This window comes from Falco peregrinus, chromosome 6, assembly GCF_023634155.1.
Source record: "Falco peregrinus isolate bFalPer1 chromosome 6, bFalPer1.pri, whole genome shotgun sequence".
NCBI classification, from domain to species: Eukaryota; Metazoa; Chordata; class Aves; order Falconiformes; family Falconidae; genus Falco; species Falco peregrinus.
Window position 1 is genome coordinate 2,688,620 of NC_073726.1, and position 21,429 is coordinate 2,710,048.

Genomic DNA, 21,429 nt, shown 5'->3' on the forward strand with positions numbered 1-21,429 from the left:
CTGTGTTTATTTGAAACTGTGATGAAATGGTTCTGCTAGTTCAATAAATGCCTTTTTCTTTCCCCCCTCTCCTTCTGTAAACTGATCCCTGCAATGCTGAAGCTTGGGTTATTAGCTAACCTTCAGTTTTCTTTGAAGTTATATCATCAAAATGTTGCAACATTTACACCCCCAGAAAGGCCTCTGTCTCTGCGTGGAAGTATGGTGGACGTTCAGCAACTGGCCAAATGCAGAAATAATAAGCTACAGTGCTGTCATTAGGAGGGTCAGGAATTACCCTGTAGATCCCTGAGATACGCTGAGATATTTCTCTCCAGGAGAAAAATGTCTATGAAGTGTTAGCTGCTGCTCTTGATAAATACTCTCTGTTTACCTCTCCGCTAAAATCAGAGGTACCTTATCTATATATGTTTGCTTGGCCCTTTGGGCATGCAAATGGGGTCTGACCTGGGTGAGTGGGTGTTAATCATATATACACAATTAACGGGCAGGCAAAGAGTGTGACGGGAGCTGCAACTCAACATTGAGTGAATGACAGAAGATACATTTGGTTTTATTGGATTATTTAAATCCTTTTAAAACGCTGTGTTCACTGAAAGAAAAGAATAAGGCATTTTGGGTGACTCAGCATCACCAAAGAAGTTTGATTTTTTGTGAACTTAGGCAATATTTGTACAGTGTCAGAATACTGGTAAAAATACAGTGTGATTTTTGAAATAATAGATAGATGCTCTGGAGTTCAGAGTCAGCAGGGAGTATTATCAGTGACTAATTCTGATGTAAACATAATAATGGAGAAATTTAACTTAAACATTGAATTTAATTAATATTAAGTTAGTGTTAAAGTAAAACCTTAAATATCCACTTTGCCTAATCCATTGAGGATTTCAAATGGTTTAATTAATACTTTTCTTGTCTGAAAAGCACTAGATAATATAAAAAGCTTTGTTACTTCTGTTCCTTTTATGTTTCCTTATCCTTGGAATTCATCATACGTTCTTCGATTTTAATGAGAAAACTGAGTACTCTGGGAAAATTTTGCGAAGGAGGAAGGGAGCCGTGCGACTCATTAGCTGGCTCGGCTGAGTGCCGGGGAAGGTCAGACGGGAGGAATAACGGGAGATGTAACTGTGTCCCAGCGCTGCCCTGGGCTGCGCGCTCTGCGCCCCGTGGCAGGGCAGAGGCAAGGTTGCCTCGACGCGCATCAGAAGCAGCGAGCGCAGGCAGATCGCTCCAGCCTGCCCTCTCCCAGGACAGCATCGCTGGCAGCAAGGAGGCAAGCAGCAGGGCTGACGCGTGGGCGTCCCCTCAGTCGGGGCATCCTAAAATGGTGGGCACAGGAGGAGAAATCAAATTTCTTGGTATGAATTAGTTTTCCCCACCCCGTGCAGTGACTTCGGTCACTCCTGCTGGCTTCAGCAGGGCCATGGGTTTACTCTTACTTTTAAATAGATTTGCCTTTATGTTCCTGGCCAACATAATTATGTTTCTGCCTTTGTTTTGCACAATATCAGTCTTCCCCTTTTCCTGTGTTACACCTTCTTTGTCCCAGAGGGCTTGCAGCTCCAGGATAAGCTAAGGTCTGGAGACAGGGTGTCTGTTCCCACACATGGACGTGAAAGCCCAGCTCCCCTCCCATCACGAGGCTAGGGGTGGTGGCAGAGGGGTCACGTACACCGTGCTGGGACCTGGTCTCTCTGAACTCATTGGAATTTTTCAAGTAGGAAAAATTTATGCAAATACTAACTTGGTGATAATGGGTGTTGTTCTTAATACATCTTTCAGTTTGCAAATCGGTGCTTTTTCTTACTTAAACACTCACCTTTGCAGCATTATGTCAATCACAGCTTTCCTTAGGTTGCACATGGGTTCTCTGCTCAATTTGCAGTCCCTAGTTATAATGCTCAGTACAAATCAAAAGCTTTTCCTTAACAGGAACAAGACCCAGCAGTGTTCGGAGAAGAGTTTGCCAAGATATCTCGCACCACACTTCGGATCAGATACTCACTGCTGCCATACTTATACACCCTGTTCTTTGAGTCTCATGTTCATGGAAGCACGGTGGTGCGGTCACTGATGCACGAGTGAGTTTGGAGTCTCTCTTTTTTATCGTATTTTACCCACAGAAGTAGATGAACTTCTATATACAAACTAGTCAATGTCTGTTTGAGAATAGTCACAGCAATGTTGCTGCATGCTCTCCCTTAAAAAGAACAGTTTTACAATGAAATCTAAACAAATTACATGCACAAACACCCCCTCTTAATATATGTAATAGATTTTCATTAAAATATAACTTATATTTGTTTTCAGTGGGGAAAAACAACGTAAGTAATGAGAATTCTGAAAATATCTTATCTTAGGAAAATATGCAGGTTTCTTTATTTTTAAAATAGGAATCACATACCTGTATTTTCTCTATTTGAATGGAATCTATGAAATCTGTATTCTAGTCCAGAATGCCAAGGCAGCCTCAGACAGAGAAGTCTCAATTTTTCAATCATCCACAGCATTTGCTTTTTCCAATTTAGCACTTGCATCTGCATGCTATGTATGAAACTTACATCTGTGTCCACAAATTGCACAGACAAAACAAGAGAGATGTTTGAGCGTAGAAGCAGGTGCAAACCCGAGATTAATAAATACAGACTGAAAAATCACATGGAAAATGTGACTCAGATTTTTGGAACAACTGATTTTTTTTATCTTTGGAAGAAGCAGGAATCAAAGTGAGGTTTTGTTTCCCCCTCAGCAACTCTTAATTAGCTTTTTACCTGCTTTTGGTAAGTTTTCTACTTCAGAATGCTTTATGCAAAGACTTGAGCAAAAGGAGTGCAAATAATACATAGGAGAGGCTACTTACTGCCCGAACCTATGGCACAGTTTAGTCTCATTGATGCAAGCTACGTCCTGGTCTGTTTAAAGTTCTTTTTCCCAGTAGGTTAAAAACATTTTGGTTAAAGGGTAAGGCTTTTTTTGCAAATTAAACTGAGATTACACTAAAGTGCAGACCATTCAAGTATGGAAAGGATATGCATAAAACCTGTTTGCCTACTCAGCATAATGGCTAACTGATAAATTTTAAAAGTACTATCCCTCCCCTTCCTACTCTGCTACCTTATTTAAATGTGTTCGTTAGCGAGAGGTTTCATAGGTGCTCATGTCTTACAATGGGCTGTATGCTATTTTGAGTATTTATTTTAGCTCTGTTTTTGCTTCATGAGGTTTGTATTAATATTGGAAATGACAGAGTTAATTTTGGCATTCATATTAGCTAATCACTGCTATACAGAATTACTTTAGTGATGCTCAAGCTGCCTTTCTGACCATTCCCAGCATACTTTTACTCATCTGGGCCACATCTACATGAGCAAATTTCCAAATTTGCTTTGATTTGAATTGCAAAGCAGTTTCACATGCCCCAGTGGAGACTTCCATTGAGTGAAACTGAGCCGAAAGTTGTGCCCCAGCCATTGATGGCAGTTTAGTCAGCGATCAGACTGGGATGACTAGGAAATAAAACCTCTAAAATGCAAGCAGGGAGTGTAGGCATCGGGAGATCAGTACAAACTGTTTCACTACCCAGCTCCCACCTTGGCGGGCACATCACTTGCTAATGTTGCCATAGCTAGGTCCTAAAACGGCTTAAAAGTATTTCTTACTATTATGAGTTAATTTGGGTTGCTTTTGTTACTTAATGAGTATTTCTTACTATTTCTAATTAATATTCATTGGTTTAGTGGGTCTGCTCAAGTAGGGAAAGTGACCCAGATACTAACAGGAGGAGAAATGTGGGTTTTAGAGAGAGAACCAAAACAGAATTTTGGATGTATGGATGATTGAATTTTATATCAAACCTTTCCCTTACTTGTAACAAATACAAAGGAGATCTAAAAAAAGGGCATTGTTATTTTCAGGTGGAGTTCTTAGGAGTTCACAAGCCTTACTGTGAAAACAACTCTGCCTGGGCAAGGAGTCTCCAAATAATAGTTAACTCATATGATCATTTCATATTTTTCATTTGATTTCAAATATTCAAGTGCTCATTTCAAATAACAAACAGGAAAACCATCCCAGTAGATTTCTATAAGCACTTTGGGTGCCTCTGAGGCTTTCACTTGGTGAAACAGAGGTGCCGGTAGCTCAGGGGTACAAAAAGAGTGGGAGGTGGTAATCCATTACTGGAAGGAAAAGCTCTGCTTCATGGCAACAGGAAAAATAAGACGGAAGAGAGGCCAGCATCTAACCATCAGAAGCACGTAGATAGAATTAAGCACCTTTCACAGATCACGGATATGGCTTAATGGCTTATATTTTCAAAGTGAGGAAGTTCATTTGTTTGCTGTATTTGTGCTCATGGTTGCTCTAATTGCATGAGAAAATAATGCTGAGTTAGATGGTGAGATGTTTCTTTCCACATGCAAATAAGACCCACTTCTCTTTTGTCATAATGTCTTGATCAGCTTTTTCTCCTGAAATCTCCCACAACAAAGTATACTGAATCAGTATTTTATTACAGCAAAATTAAAAATACAGAGAAGTTATTGAGATGGCAAGAAAAACTAATGTTTTATGTTTCAAAAACTTCAAGATAAGGTAATTCATCAAAAACCACACCCCACTTTAAATATTTACGAAGCATTATGTCAAAATGCAGTAATGACCAAGATTGAAGTGTCCAAAAGAGCTACTAGTTTTGGCAAAAAGAAACTCTGAATAAATTGAGTTTTCTTTCAGGCAGGGCCTGGGGCATGTCTTCAAGCACATTTTTCCCCCGAGTTCCATGTACTCCCCTAAACGTCCAATATTTCAGAAATCTGAAGTCTTTTTATTGCCGAGGAGGTTTTCCTCATTTGGGGTAATTCCTGTAAGTCTGGGCTGGGTGCAGTGCATGCCTATGCCCTGAGCAGGGAGGGTGTCAGAGCAGGACACCGACACTGAGCTACTCTGCTCTGGCCACAGTACAACAGAAACCTGTCTTTAGATAGGGGCAGCTGCAAAGGCAGTTAAACAGTCACAGTAAATAATTTTTTAAACCAATTAATTTGGACATCCTTTGGGAAGAACGCATTAATATGCAACAGCTAGTGTGATTTTGTCAAAAGCAAATGGTGGTAAACCATCCCACATGCCATCTTTGATGAGGCAGCAGGGTTGTTGGGTGGGAAAAGGGGGCAGAAGAGCAGGAAGAAAGCAGAAGGTACAAGGTACCTTGATTTTAGGAGGGCTTGAAACAAACTCCACATGCCATTCTTACAAGCTAACTAGGGAAGGAGGATCCATTATGAATTTCCTCAGAGACAGGCTTGCAAATGACTGAAAGCATATTTAAATTCTTAATGGTTTTGTGCCAGATAGTGGAGGTTCCTGAGATGGGGAGGATCTCTCCTCTTTGCCAGGTACTATTCCGTATTTCCATTAGCTGATGCATGGTGGCACGGAGACCTCTCCCCAGGCTGGCAGATAATGCCGAGTGAATGGGGCTGTAAGCACTCTGGAGGACATGACCAGAATCCAAAATGATTGCAATGTATTGAATGAAATGAACTTAGTTCCATCAGTTTTCATCCCTTCAGGAAAGGCAGCTAAAAAGCACAATATATATGAACTTAGTTTTGTGTTTGCCCTGCAGAAGATTTCTAATGTAAATTTGCGAAAGGTGTGGGAAGCCAGATTCAAGGATTTTTACAAATGCTTTAGTTCCTAGAGCACGGTGTTATTCCTCCGTGTTCCCTCTCCTGGTCCTGGCCCCTATCCTGCTCTTTGGCTCCCTCGATGAAGTCTCAACTCACTGGACAGAAATTAAGTTAGTAGTTTTCCCACAGCTGCTATTCTGAAAAGAAATCAGCTCCAGCATTTTGTGAGGGTTCTGGTCTACTCCAGTACGGTAGGTGCTACTGTAATTTCTGAACCTCTGTCCAGCTTTTGGCATTCCTTCAACTGGGAAAAATATCTGGCAGCATTGAAGGATGCGTCAAGGAAGTAGATTTCTTGTCACAGTGAATAATATCAAAAATATTCTGCAAGTTCTACAAAAAAGTGAATTAATGTTGTGCATCTCACTTTCAACACTAGATTTACCTCTGATCAGCAGACTCATGGAATAGATACTGCCTTCCTCTGGGGACCTGCTTTTATGATTGCTCCTGTTCTTCAAGAGGCAAGTACTGTAATTAAAAAATGCCATCGTACTCAAATAAAAGAAACAAACTGCGCTTAGGGCACTGGATGACATTCAGGGCATGTTTGCTTAGGAATTCCACCCATTTCTTCCCTCCACTGTCAAAGCCTACAGAATGCATTTCTGAGCAGCACAGACAGTACAGAGCTGCCCAGTGCTTGAAGTGGGAGGATGAAAGTGAGGGCATGGCTTTTCCCTGCTACTCCAAGCGCTGAATGGATGTAAACAGGCTGGATGTTGTCCCTCGTGTGCTCCTGTTATCGTGCTGACAGCTCCCTCCAAGGACGCATGCAGAGCAGTAATTGTTAAGCTAGGAAGAAACATGCAGATATTAAAGCAAACTGGTTTCCATATTACCAGTCACCCACAGCGTTTTGGAACTGCAACATCTCAGGGGCTGTGATAGGAGTTTCCCAGCTTCACAGGCAAATACAGTCATTATGGAAGCAGTAATGGCAATGTTGGCTGCTAACGTGACAGGTTTTAAAAAGCAGCATTTTCCTATGGCTGTGCTGGGCATGGCTCTCACTGCTCAGCTGGACCAAGGGTGGGTTTCTCTTCTTGCCCCACTGGCTGCTGTCAGCATCAGAAAGGTATGTCTGAGAAGAGCTAGATAGTGTTTGTGATCAGCATGCTGTCAGAATATCTGATATGTTTTCTAGACATTGCTGATGATCAAGCTTATAAATAGGCCACTGTTAGTCACTTTTTTTTAACAAGCCCTTGTGCCTCTGTGAATTTAAAAAGAAATTCTTACTCCTGCACCTAAACCCATTCTGACTCCACTGAGGTGCTTCATCCATCAGTCCTTCAACTCCAGACTCCCCCAGGTTTCTAATAGCTGATGGCTAATGAGATTTCACAGGGTCTCAGACCAGAGAGATGATGTAAAATATGAAAGAAACCTTCCCATGAAGAGAGGCTGATAAACCAGGAGTGGCTTTCTGCAAAGATCTGAATGAAAGGGAATATTATAAAAACATATAAAATGATAGGGGGACTACATAAGGGATTCCTAACATTTCTGGGGGGACTGCAGCAGAAAAGAAAGGCCGAGTGCCTGTGGCTTGATGGGGGAAGCACAGCTTTGGAGGCAACACCTTGCTGGGTCTTGCAGTGGGAAAGAGGTGGCAGCCAGGGCTTGTGCCAGCTAGCAGGGCAGGGGCTGAGGTGAGCTCTAAGCCCCTCACCGTGGCACTGCGGGCCAGCAGTAACTGGGTCAAACCAGCATGGCACCAGCTTATCTAGAGAAGATGGGTCAGGGCCAGCTCTTTCCCTCTGGGTCAGGGCCAGCTTTCCCTTCATTCCTTGAGTCCTAGGGTGTGAGCAGGTGGGACATCCATCAAAACCAAAATGAGCCTTACACATTGGCGCGTTCTTTAGGGAGTCACGAAGGCAAGGCTCATCACAATTCAGATTACACACTTTTCTGCAGACCAGAATGTCCAGGGTTGTCATAATACTGCAGAGAAAATATGGAGAGAGGGGCATCTTGACCTTATAGGGTTTTTCCTTCAAGTTTTAAAGGTGCTTTGTAGATTAAGCCTACCTTTATTTGTTAAACAGCTAGTAAGATCTAAACAAACTACCACAACCTTCCTTACTGCAGCACTGGGACACTTTGCCTGAGATACTTAGCACTGTCCACTGTGGGAGATGGGCTGTGGGACAAGACAGATTTCCAGTTTAGCAATTGTTGCATTCTATTGTGAGATTTGCATACTGTAATAAATCAGTTATTTCTTAGTCCTTCTATAAATACATACATACATACATACATATATATATATATATATAAAAAAGCCCTAAAATGTCAAACAGTAACTTTGCCTTAACTCTTCTCCACCTTTACTCTTCATGCTTCATATGCTCCCTGGAGTAGACCTTGGGGGCAAACCATAATTCAGCAAAGGGGCAGACATCCATGTTGAGAATCAAAATTAATCTATGAAAATAAGCAATTTGTGACAAAAAAGGAAGTATGTTTTGATTTCAGCTTTTCCTGGACTTAATAATGCAAAGTGCCTTTAACATGATTTCATCTCTGCAGCAATATGATACAATGCACGCTGCAAAATGAAGTACAACAATTGTGCAATTAGCAGCACATTATTTATTATTGTTTACCGGCAACTTCAAATTGTTGCCAAAAAGACAAGTGTTTGTGTATCCTTGCCAGACCTTACACTTTGCCTATTTCTGCAACGGGAATGGTGCAAGAGGCACTGAGCAGTGGTGTCCCCACGCTCCATCGTCAGATGTGAGGATCTGTCTTGCAAAGGCTGCTGTAGACCTCACTGGGATTGCTCAGATGTCAGAGGAGTGCATCTAGGCCAGTTGCATTTGCAGTACAGAGAGTGATGTACTAGACGAAAATAATCATATGACATTGACTCATCCCACGGAATGTCAGTAAAATACCCCAGATAGGGTTGGTTCATCTATTTAGTGTTATGGGTTAGCCAGCACTAGTCCACTGCTATGGTAATAACTCAGCCATAATATCCAAGATTTGATGTTATTAGAATATTCAGCATACATCTCTCCATGCGCAAATATAATAAAGCTAATGTAATATCAGAAATGCAAAAAGAAAAAAGATTTTAATCACTTTATACCAATTACAGGGAGCAAGATCTGTGGATGTATACTTCCCTGAAGCACCATGGTTTGACTACTATACTGTATGTATTTTTAAGATACAGTTTCATACATTTTTTACATAATTTAAAATGGTACGATTCCAGCAAAATAACTTTTAGCAATGTTCAGCAGTATTTTTACTTCAGCATCTGTGTTTAAGAAAACTAGAGCACAAAAAGACTACACCAGGCTAGCCGGGAGAGTAAATTACACAGCTTTCAGTAGCATTTTATTTTCTATTTTTGGATTGTAAAGCTCTAAGAAACAGAGAACTGAATTTTCAAGAGCAGTCTAAAATTCAAGATTTCTTTCTTTTCCCTCCTTTAGCGTATGTTTTAATTCTTGTACTGATACACTTCCCTGCATAGAAACAGCGACAGAAACGTGAGTCGCGCTCCTGAGAGCGTGCTGCAAACCATTTTGTGCATGCAGTTTTGCACAGGCATCACTTTTGACAGAAGGCATATTTAGAGAGCAGGGTGAGGCTCTACTCTGAAAGATGCTTCCAAGAGATGCAGAACAATCAGCTCTGTGGAAAATGCCAGCCTCTTCCAGTTTCAGGGACTACAAGTATTGACCTTTCCAACACCATCCCCAGTATTGCATTTCTAAAAGTGCTCAGTTTCAACCTAACTATGCCCGGCTGCAATCTGCAGGGTAAGACCAGCGTTGGCTTCAGCAGCAGTAGTTAGGCTGATGCTAAGAGCTCTCAGAAATGGGAACCCAGGAGCATCAGGCTGCTCTGCTCTTAACTACCCTGAGCAATGCTGGCAGAGGAGTGGGTAGGACAGAAATGCTTTCAGAGGAAATTCAGACTTATTTGTAAAGAAGTTTAGTCATTTTCAGCAATTGGCTGTTGTCCTCAGATGGAGGTTCATCCAACCCTTTCCCCCTTTTTTTTTCATAAGACTGTGGCACTGCAAGGGCAAGGATTACATTCAGCTCTCCTTGTTGTGGTTCCCTTTGAGCCCCTCTTGCTGGGCTGGGCATGGGGATGGCAGCCCTGGTGTCCCTTGTCCTGCCCGTGGGGCATGCCCCTGGCAGTAGCAAAGCTCGCCTCCCAGCATTTGGCACGTACTTGCCATACACATGGCGCTTATCCAAAACCAAGGCTGGTTTACCATTTACAGAGGGCAAGAGCAAAGCCTTTCTGGTACCTACTCTGTACATAAACCTTGTGTACACCTGGCTTTGAGGCATTAAACCAGAAAAGAATGATGCAGAGAACTTAATGCTGGTTGTCTACACATAGATGAATTTCACTCATTGAAGGATGTAATTACTTTTTGAAAGGGGAAGACTTGTTCTTAAAAGAGAAGAAGATCTACAGTTTACATTCCCAAATGATTATGAATCACATACCTTAAACTGAAATGTGACAGGCTTCATATGCATAAAAAGAGGAAGCAAAAGTTCCTTTTGCTTTATGCACAGTGTCTTGATGAGTTTGGTGGTTTGGTTGGGTTTTTTTTACAATATAAGGAATAATGATACCATTTTTAAAGATGATTTGCTGTCTTTCGTTCACGATGCTTCTATCTCATGCATATGCATCACTGCAGGGGCTAGATCCTCTTTCATGTTAAAAAAGGAACTTGAATAATACCCCTGAAATCTGCTTTTTTGTTTGCATTTTCACTGACATAATTGAGGTGAAGATGCACCCCTTGGTCTCCTTTTCAGTTGTATATGGTCACAATGTACAGTGCCTGGATCTGTGGGTTTTTAAATTGCATTAACTTTTGTGGTAGGGTAATAAAGTGCCAAGTACCTGGATCAAGAACTATGCTACTGTGGCTGCCCCATTGAGCAAGATCCCTCTGTTCATCCGTGGAGGCTACATCCTGCCAGAACAGGCACCAGCCACGACCACTACTAAGAGGTAATGTCATCTATGTCTGCCATCAAACAGCCATGGTGAGGGTCAGACCCACAGCCAGCCAAAAAAGCAATCAAAAGAGAGTGCAGAAGAGAGGCTATCTGCAGCTCCCAGCTGCCATCCCAGGTGATAAGGAAAGCATTTTTATCCCACTATTCAGACTATTGCATTAGAAGTCACCCCAGAGGTGGCCCACGTCATCATTTGCACAGCTGAAACCTACTCCTGGCTCTGTGGTTATGCTCGGAAAAGGTTTTGCACCTCTCACTGTCACGCAGACCGGCTGTCGGTCATTCAAAGTAAACACATGCAAAGGGAAAATGCAAAACTCTTCTCCTTGGATGAATTTATAAAATGCCACGGGCAAGGTGGAAAACCTCAAATCTCTTTTGAGGAAAATGATTTCCCCATGCCAATGGGTAATGTACTGGTCTTAAGTCTGAACCATGCTCAGAAGCTAATGTGAGTAGGGAGGGATGGGAACAGCACTGTGCAGCAACCAATCCAAACCATAGTAACGTGGCACTGGCGAACAGTTGCTTCCTCGACTGCCCAGTTATCATACACTAAGGCCACTAAAGAAGGGAAAACTGGTCACACAAGCACTCAAAAAGTGGGAATTCTACGCTTCAGTGGCACAGAGCAAGGCAAAGTTTTTGTCATCATTTCAGAAGACTGTAAATAACTTGGAAGGGGCAGCGCCCACAAGTTTGTATTGACACTTCTCAATGTTTGTCAACAGCCGTCTGAACCCATTTGGGCTCATTATTGCCCTAGATGAACAAGGAGAAGCTTCCGGATCTCTCTTCTGGGATGATGGTGATTCAATCGGTAAGCCTGGTCCCCTGCTATGAAGCAGTGTCTGTATAGAGGGCTCTCCTCAGGCCACCCTTCCAGCTGTATGACGGCGCTGACTTCTGCTAGAAATAGCTGGAGAACCGACCCCAAGTTGAATGTTACAGAGGTGAAACGCAGATTGCTCTTAAGTCAGTGTTTTGATACGAGAAAGGTGTGACACGGAACAGCTGGCCTGCCAGAGAGGGCAACCACTCGTGGCGCGTTCCCCTGAGATCACCCTAATACTAGAGGAAGAGATTAAATAGCCCACAAATCGTCTTAGTCTGATGTTAGCCACTCACTGCAATTAATGTGAACTGCTTATGGATTTTGCTCCATTTTGATATCAATCCTCCTTGCTCTGTTTTTTGACAGATACTATTGAAAAGGAGAACTACTTCTTGGCTAAATATACATACAGCAAAGTAAGTAGCATGCAAGGTACCTGCATACATACAGATAGCTAGCTGTATTTTAGTGTGGCCATTGTAAGGTGCTGATGTCTGCTGTTCTCTGGAAAGCTGCTTTCTTACAGCTCAGCCTTTAAACCTGGTAAGCCACCTAATGCTTTCATTTACAGACAGCTACAAAATAATCCAGCTATGATGCTGTAGTTCTGAGTTTGCTTCATTATCATAGTGACACATCGTTAACGTCCCCGCTGTGATGTGAACATGAAAATTCAGCTTTTCAGCTCTTCTTCTTTCCCTGCCCCCCCCCCCCCCCCCCCCGAGTCACAGCTTCTGGGTACAAGGGACCTTTTTCCTTGTCTTCTTCCTAAAGACACTTTTAGTCTGATGGCTGGGAGAAGGCTGCATTCCTCTCTTCAGGATATCCCAGCAACTCCTTAACTCTAATCACTTGAAGTTCTTATTTTGTGCCCCAGAGAATTATGTAGCCTCACTTCTTTAGCTTGTGCTTCCTTGTCTGACAGCACAGAGATTGCTCTCATGCTCGGTCTCCCACGGAGCTCTTCAGCATGCTGCTGGCAACCCACTGTGCTGATCAGCTGCCCCATGCAGCCCAGGAATGGGTTAGCTTAGGGTCAGCGCACTAACGCCTTTCACACAGTGCTCACTTCTGTGCAGACGTGTCCTGAGAAAGCTCTATAGAAAAACCCAAGTGTCTAGGCTTCAATTGTGAAAAATAGTATAAAATAACCTACCATAAGTTCATGAGTGTATATGATAGTAAGCTGTGGAAGTTATTGTAAAAAACCCTACCCAACTTCAACAATATATACAGATCATATTTCATCTACTTTCCTAGCATTTGGTAAGAAATAGGATATTGTGTGTAGACCGTGGCATGGTTTTGGTCAAAAGCCAGCTGAACATGAGCCAGCAGGGTGCCCAGGGGGCCAAGGAGGCCAACAAGTGTGGGACAGTGTGGCCAGCAGGACCAGGGCGGTGATCGTCCCCCAGTACTGGGCACTGGTGAGGCCACAGCTTGAATCCCATGTTCGGTTTTGGGCCCCTCACTTCAGGAGGGACACTGAGGCGCTGGAGCGTGTCCAGAGAAGGGCAACGGAGCTGGTGAAGGGTCTGGAGCACAAGTCCTGTGGGGAATGGCTAAAGAGGCTGGGGTTGTTTACCCTGGAGAAAAGGAGGCTCAGGGGGGACCTTGTCGCTCTCTGCAACTCCCTGACAGGAGGCTGTCAGCAGGTGGGGGTCGGTCTCTTCTCCCATGGAATGAGTGATAGGATCAAACAGCCTCAAGTTGCACCAGGGGAGGTTTAGTTTGGATAATAGGAAAAAAATTTTCACCGACAGGTTGTCAGGCATTGGAACAGACTGCCTGGGGAAGTGGTTGTCACTATCCCTGGAGGTATTTAAAAGACGTGTAGATGTGGTGTCTAGGGACGTGGTGTAGTGGTGGACTTGGCAGTGTTAGGTTAACAGCTGGACTCAATGATCTGAAAGGCCTTTTCCCACCTAAATGGTTCTATAATTCTATGATTTTCATGCTGTGTATTCCTAAAAGCCCCAAAGTAGTCTACAGAAAATATTCAAAAGAATAAATCATGTTAACCTCTACTGTGATATTGCTCTTACAATGTATGTCTTCCAGGAGCAAGAGCAAGCCAGGGTAAGCCAAAGGATTTTATGATGGAGTCTTGTATGTTTGTGAGATATTTTGCTGGAACTAATACCACATACTTAGACTTTAAATTTAATTTTTAATGTATTTTCTTCTTGGTTTACCAAGAAAAAAAAAGTTCTTCTTCAAAAAAAAGGATATTTTAACAGCAAAAGGAAGAAAAATCACTTCAGCTCTCTGTAGTCTGTGTATAAGTAATTTATTGCAGGAAGGCTACAGAAAAACAATATCGAGTTTTATATTAAATCCTGATCTGTGCAAATTAGATTGTTGATTCACTGGCACTTCCATTTCTCATTGCTCATATTTGACTTCTGCCTGTAAATCCATGACTGAAGTCCCTATATGCATTCCAATAATCTCTAATGTTGATTTTTTATTATGTGTTTATAAAGAAAACAGTCCATCTCAAATAGCAAATTGCAGATGTATGAGAAATATATGAAGTCTTGGTATTTGTTGCACATTTGTATAGTCTTAAAAAATTGTTAGTGAATAAATTAATCAGACCTAGTCTTAGGAGAACACACAAGTTTTGTTCCCTAAGACATTTACTGATAAGGTTTGACATTGCAAAATTTGCTCTGAACCCAGCACAAGTGTTGCACAAGTAACAGCAACAGGATTAGACTCTCTCATTTATATTTTCACGTAAACAACCCAGAAGTACAAAGAAGAATTCAAGGCTAGTGCAGGCACTTGAGAACGACTCAAGTTGCCTGGTACTGTCTCACTGCGATTGGCATTTTAGTTCCCTTGATACCTCCGTTTTGACAAGCATAATGGCTGAGTACCCCAAGTCAAAGTGCCCCATATATTAAAATTACCAGTCTAGAAAAATACGTGAGCCAGATATGTAAGATCCTCTGTACTTCAGGAAGGAGCAGGGAGAGCCATAAACTCTGCCTTCATCCCCAGATGTGGCAGAGAAGGCAATGTGCTCAGACTGTACCAAGTGAGTCCAGACTACGCTAAAGGGATGGTGACGGGAAGGCTTGCCCAAGGAGATGGGAGCTTCTGAAAGGATGGATACGCTACCCACTGGGTACCTGAATAGCCTGAAAGCAAGTTCCTCCTAAAACTGGTCCAATTTTCAGGGAGAAAATGTGAGGGGGAAAAAAAAAAGGTGAAGTTCATAGGACCAGAGCAAGATAGTTAAGAAACAAAAATCATGACTGCTGCTCAGAAGTGCAGAAGGAAATCCTGGCTTCTGACCTCACATCTAAGGCTTCTTTTTGCTTCGCATTTATCGGGCTTTCAGTGATATCCAGAACTCAGAACCTCCCTGGGTCTAGTTGCTTTAATTACTGGATGCTTGGGGAGGAGAGGGTCACTCATTCCCCCAAACCATCACTTCCCTGTCTCCCCAACACCTTCAGTTCTAGTTTTTGGTCAGAGGGACAGTGGTGTCTACTGCAGAGTCCTGGCTCAGGGCCTCAGAGCTCGAGTGCAGCCTCATTTAGTCATACAGTTGCAATCACTGAGTTCAGCATCACACTGAGCTCACTGGGTCTATGTGGCCACCTTGAGCTAGATCTCCTGCTTAGCCACAACTGAGGCAGCAATAAATCACCGTAGCGAGGTGGTCTCTCTATACTGAACCTCCCTTTATGCTGCAGCTCTGCCAATGGGGAGAAGACACCTCACATAAGTACCCTAACAAATTCTGCAGAGGCTTTTAGAGGCCTCTCCCCATTTGCTCCTAATAGCCAACACTCCTTATTTAGGCAGTTTAAATCAGCGTGCTGGGCCTTAGCCCTTATTTTTAGTGTGGATGCCTGAAATAAGCAGTCTAAGCACAGCCCTGACTTACTAACACTGTGATCTAGCTTCTGCTCCCCTCCTACTGTGCACCATTGAAATAACATAAGCTAATTTATGCAAAAGGTTCCATCATGAATTTCTCCTTGGCATATTTTTAAAAAGTCATGATTGCATAGTAATTCATCATTTCCTGAGCAGTGTAATTCATCTTTATTTCCTTAACAACTTTGATCACATAACAAATGCAATGATTCCTCTTCATTGCTTGCATGGGAAATGACTGTCGCTGGTGATCCAAATGAATTTGTTTAATGACTTTGTATGTCCTCTTGGTTTATCCCTAAATACAGGATATATAGTAAATAAGAAGTACAACAAACAAAGCTCTGTGGACCTGTGCTCCTTCAATGTCCTTAAAGCGGGGATACATATAACAGCAATTTCTAGCAGGAGCTGTGGGGATGTGTGGCATAAAATAGGGGCAAAATATCTAGCAGGTGATGTTTGTGGAAGATGCAAACAGTTTAAAACAGTTCATTGTGGATGTTAATTAAATCTGCCTTAGGGTCACTAATTGAATCTCCTTATCTGGATTTTGGCTTTGCTTGTACCCTGTAAATGGGTACAAGAACCAAATTTGCATTGATTACAAGTAGAAAAAACATGTCCAAGAAGATTCCAAATGAATGGTGTAAATGTTATTTTGTTTCTTCATTTGGTAGTTTATAATCACACACGAAACCATTGTTATAGAAAAATGGATGTGACTGGTTTTTCTTTATGATCTCTGACTTGAATATCTATGTTGGAAGACATCCTATGTGTTGATTGACAAAGATGAGACCACAACATAACAGTATGCAGTAAGTCACCTCTAAAGAGTTGTAATGGCCCTAAAATGTTCTCTGTGGCTTTTTCCAGGGAAACCTGAAGACAGAAATACTTAAAAATGGCTACCGAGGGGCTGACACTCTGAAGTACAATAAAATTACAATTCTTGGCCTGAAACTGAGACCTCATGCTGTTGCTGTGAATGGAAGAGCCATCCATGGAGATGCTTTCGCTTATGAGCTGAGTGGGGTAAGAGCTGCACTGAGCAGTTATGAAAAACTTTGGGGAAAGGGGGATAGTCAATGAATAACAGGAACAGTTTCTCATCCACACCTCTTTACATTTCCAAGTGTCACCAGATACAACAGTCTGAGTTGTAGGGGGTGGGGGCAGGGGAAGCAAAAGCAAGAGTTGTTTTAGGAAAGTTTAATCTTCGCTATTACACATATGGTCTCTTCTGCTTAATGTCTGCCCCTTACACAAGTTTTTAAACTAATGAAGTAATGAAAAGAAGATCCAGCTCCACAAACTGGGGGGAAATGTTAGCAATTTTATGGTCATTATTATCACTCTGGTAACATGAGAAAACTTGTCGACCCTCTCTATCAGCTGCTGAAACGAAGTGATAGAGAACTTTTTTCACAATTACTTAGTGTCCAAAAATGATTACAGCATCACTGGCTCTAACGAGTGTCACCCTATCTTCAGAGAAGGGAAGGGCAAATCTCAGCTGTACCTTTGTGTTCCTAAGTGAGACAACAGTTATGGTTTCAGCATCTTAAAGCTCTGAGTCTCAGGTCAAAAATGCATGACTTGCTTGTGCAGTGCTCCCCCAGCACCAACAAGAAGATGCTCCAAAGGGGACAGACTGAACACCCCTAACGAACAGCTGCAACAGCCTCTGTGGTCCCAATTGCCTTTTCCACAGGAGAATAGACAAAAGGAGCAACACTGGGTAAACTTCCTTTGCTCTGGTCATTTATCCTACATCTGCCACCAGCCACCAGGCTGAAGTGGGTTGTGCACACTTTGCATGAGAAGCGTTGCTCACTCCTCAGCACTGGTCTGCATCTAGGAAACTCCCAGTACTAACACTAAGATGCCACTAACTCACCATTCAATCAAAGATAGCTGAGGAACAAGCAATGGATGTCACCTTTTATGCTACTTTACCCATTTGGCTTAATGATTTAAGTTTATTTGTAACCAAAGTGTGATCCCTATTATACACACCTGATTCTAACAGTTATTTTATTGAAGGAATCTGTAAAGGAAGAAAAATTGCTAAGAACAAGTTTCTGCCTTGGAGAATCGTAAAAAACTCACTTTCAGAGACGATGTCATAAATGTGTAACCAGTATTGCCTCAAGGGAAGAAATTGTTTAACAGCCAAACTGCCTCTAAGCAAGTTGAAAGCGACATAAATGTGGCAGGGTAACAAAAATACTCCATTGAGATGTGCTTGAAGGCACCAGTCACAGAAATCCAGAAGATAACTGCATACTAACAGCATCACATAAAAAAGATGATTAAGACTAAAAGGCTTGTCACGGAAGTATCGTTTAAAATGTGATTTAAGCACAAAGATTATCTCAGTGACTTAAAAACTGCTTTAAATAACAGAGAAAAAACCCACCAAGCTGCTGCATTAGGGAAGGTCCAAAACTACACAAAAATTACATCATTTAAACCAGCTAAATATATTCCTCTCACAATTCTAAAAGATTCAGTCAAACCTCTCCCACCATCCCCGTACAGATGTTGTAATGCCATTACCTATAATCCTCTCATGTTTGACTCTCTATGAAAAAAATAAGCGCTAGCAGCTTGGGTTTAGATCTTGGAAACTTACAATCCATGTAATTAAAAAAATAACAAATTCTAAAGGGCAAAATTGCCACTTTCTCACAGGCTTAATGAGATTACATAGTGTATAATAGTTTAACAAGCACAAAGACTGTACTGTTTGAAGGGATGTAGTAGAAAGTAACTTCTACCACATTGCTTTTGCTATACAGAAAGCAAATTTGCCTAAAAGCAGTGCTTAAGTGCATAATTGAGCCGTAGTTATTTGTATATAAATAGAAGCAGTTTGCTTGGTAATAAGCCACTTCTTTCTCTCTGATTCATGCAGTGCTACCCTGGTCTGACATTTGTAATACTGCAGCATCTTCCTATTATTAGCAGTCTCTTATCTTCCCCCCGCCCCGCCCCGCCCCTGGAGTGTGGTACCCTAAAAGCCACAGGAATTCTATTATGACTGCAGCAGGAACATTGGAAGAGCACATCTGTTGGCCAGGCTTGTGCTGGCAACAAAATGACCCGGGCACAGGAAGGTTCTCCTTTTTCCTCCACTTGCATTCTCTGCTGGGAGGTGCAGGGAGGTTCCCAGTGTCCATAATTCCCACAGTCCGCGCAGTAGTGAAGTCTGGAGAGGCCTTTCCGGCTGCCTGGCACTTTTAGGTTAGAGTTTGCATGGGGTTGTAGTATTTTTGTTTGGATCCAGTGCTGTATTTGAATAGAAGGAAAATTATTCAAGAAGTGGAATGCCTACTTACCAAGTAGTGGGAGAGAACTGTTTTTGATGAAAGATGACAATATTACATACTTTGAAGAAGTGATCTAAACATAGACTGTTAGAGTGATGATAACATGAATTTGTGGGTGGGTAAAGAAATAGCTAAGAGGTGTGAATGGATATCATGCATTTTAAGAGATTATTAATTCTGAAACCTAAAGATAAAACTGGTGAAGTACTGGAAATGGAAATTATGTGAGTAGCATAAAGTACATCAACTTTAACATTGAACAGAGAGAGCAGGACAGGTATTGTATTTATGATTTCATATTTAATTCATTAATCAGTTTTAAACTGTTCCTGAACTCCTAAAAGGGATGTTGAATTGGATAGAGCAGTACAAAGATGCATACTTGCCTACCAGATGATGTTAAGGGAATCATGAAAGTCTAAGCTCAAGTTTCCCTTCTTATTCTCTGCTTTGAGCTGGTCTTTTTTCAAGGATTTTTCATTATTTTTCATATTAGAAATAATTTTTTCATTATTTTCCTGTCTTTTATCTTCACAGAAACTCACTTTACGGATTTCTGCCCCACTTACTCAGGAGCTCAACATTGTGTTTTATTAGAATGGTCAGAAACAACTGGCATAATTTAGCATCCTTGGCCCTCAGATAATGATCTTACTTTGATTTTAATGTAAAAAAGCGTTTATCCATAAAATGTTGCTTATGCACCTGATTACTGATCTTTTCCTATGTAGTATTCGTAAAGCAGTATTCTTCAAATAAAATTTTCAGTAGTAGTTATTGATATTACCATAAACTGATGTGTCTTTGAAATATCATAGAAGAAATCATCCTGAAAGTTCTCTCTCACTGCAGATGGAGATAATTGGAAATGTTTTCTATGGGACCATATTCTGGACAGCATACACTGTTGTTTTGTTTATTTTCAAACCTATGGTGGCAAAAAAAAACCCCAAACCAACAAAGGAACAACTGGATAGTCAGCTTAATGCACATAGCCCTGTTCTGCGGGAGGTGATGTGTGTTTGTCAGGAGAATGCATGGGAAACAGCTAACCAAAGGCTGGGGATGCCTAGACCTACTTTGTACTTCAGCTATTTCTAGCTGCTGAATGATGTCCCAAGACTGGAAGAAGCTCCAGCTTGTGGAAATGGTTCTGAGTAGTTGTTGGTATTTTAATAATATAATATATAATCCGCCATAAATACATTATATAATGGATAGCCTCTATAATATAATAAATATTAATACAATATTATATGACGTTACAAAAACAGCTGGTACAAAGCAGCCGATAGTCCAAGACTAAAAAATTTACAGCTGTAGTGATCATTCACTTTTGTGTCCTGAACTGCGATAAATGCAAACCCAGGCATGTCTTGGTATCCAGTGATCATAAAGAGAATTTGTTGAAAACTTGGGGGATTTCTTTCAGGAACCTGGTTCTCTCCAGACACTGTTTCCAGTGTTAGAGTAGCTCTTACCACAGCAAATGGTTGGTGCCCTTAAACGTAGACTGTGACTTCTGACAGGAGGGATCCACACCATGGCAGGGTCAGAGCTTCACCAACTCAGCTGTTCCCATGCTTTTGACCCTATGCTAAAAACCTCATTTTACCTTTGTTGATATTTACTTATGAGAAACACGAGTCACAATTTGTTTTAATAGTAAAGAGGTACTCCAGTAAAGGAGGTTGGGAAGGGGCTGTGGTCCAGTTTGGGCTGCTAGCACCAGCTCTCCCTTCCCCACCAGCGATGTGCCCCCCAGAGCACTGCAGGCAGTGTTAAGCTTCATCTCAAGCTCCTTAAGGTGCTCGTGACTCTGCCTGTTCCTCTCTGCCACCACAACAAAAATGTACAGAAAATCATTCTCCTGGCAGAAATGCCATGTCAGTTCCCAGCAGATTAATTCTGCTTCCAGCACTCTGCAGGGAACGGCCTCAGCCAGTCTACTCTTGCCAAAATCTCTCCAATGCCACTTCTTTGTGGAAAACTGCTCCTGGCATACAGACAGGAGTGCAAGCGCAGCACATTTCACCAAGGATGTCTTATTTTCACAATGATCAGTTCTAGACCATTCAACAATAAGGATTTCATCCGGGTGTTTCTACATGATCACATTTCTTCTGAATTAGCCAGGACACACAACACAGCAGTATAAGTGTCTCCAGTTTTTGCCAGCTGCAGGCAGACAAATGCAGCTCTGGCTGGCTGCTTTCCCAAAGCAAGTCAGGTCTTGCGGAGAAACTTTGAGAGCTGGGTCTCTTCGGAGCCTCTGCTGGCTCTGATCTGAATAATGTGGAACAAGCAATTTGCTCATCAGCTTTTTCTGTGGGAAGAAGCTCGAGAAGATACAAAAACGTGTAGCTGAAGATAGTGAGAAAGTGTTGAGGAAGAGCAGAATATGGGCAGTGGGGTGAAAGCTGATCTAAGGTGAGGGATGAGACAACCATCTTCTTTGCTTAAGGATACAGCACATAACTAGACTGCTTGATGAAATAACACTTAAAAGTATGCCCCTCTGCATCCGTGGCCGGGGCAGACTAAGGACCTTGTGCAAAGGAAGGATGTCAGTATGGTTTGTGAGAGCTCTGTGTATTTGAGAGAGAGGAGAGCAGGAGAACCTCTGCCAGAGCAGACACCAGAGG

The 21,429-nt window shown here is 42.0% G+C and overlaps 1 protein-coding gene across 1 annotated transcript in view; it reads left to right on the forward strand.

Moving 5' to 3' along the window:
• The window catches only part of LOC101912408 (sucrase-isomaltase, intestinal-like), a 61,874-nt gene extending 42,297 nt beyond the window's left edge, over positions 1-19,577 (forward strand). The window contains exons 16-23 of the mRNA XM_055807579.1: positions 1,936-2,084; positions 6,076-6,164; positions 8,813-8,865; positions 10,576-10,706; positions 11,446-11,534; positions 11,916-11,965; positions 16,326-16,484; positions 19,322-19,577. Coding sequence (XP_055663554.1) covers positions 1,936-2,084; positions 6,076-6,164; positions 8,813-8,865; positions 10,576-10,706; positions 11,446-11,534; positions 11,916-11,965; positions 16,326-16,484; positions 19,322-19,381 — 780 coding nt within the window. The 3' untranslated portion in view covers positions 19,382-19,577. The remainder of the gene's footprint in view (positions 1-1,935; positions 2,085-6,075; positions 6,165-8,812; positions 8,866-10,575; positions 10,707-11,445; positions 11,535-11,915; positions 11,966-16,325; positions 16,485-19,321) is intronic.
• Positions 19,578-21,429: the final 1,852 nt, after the last annotated feature.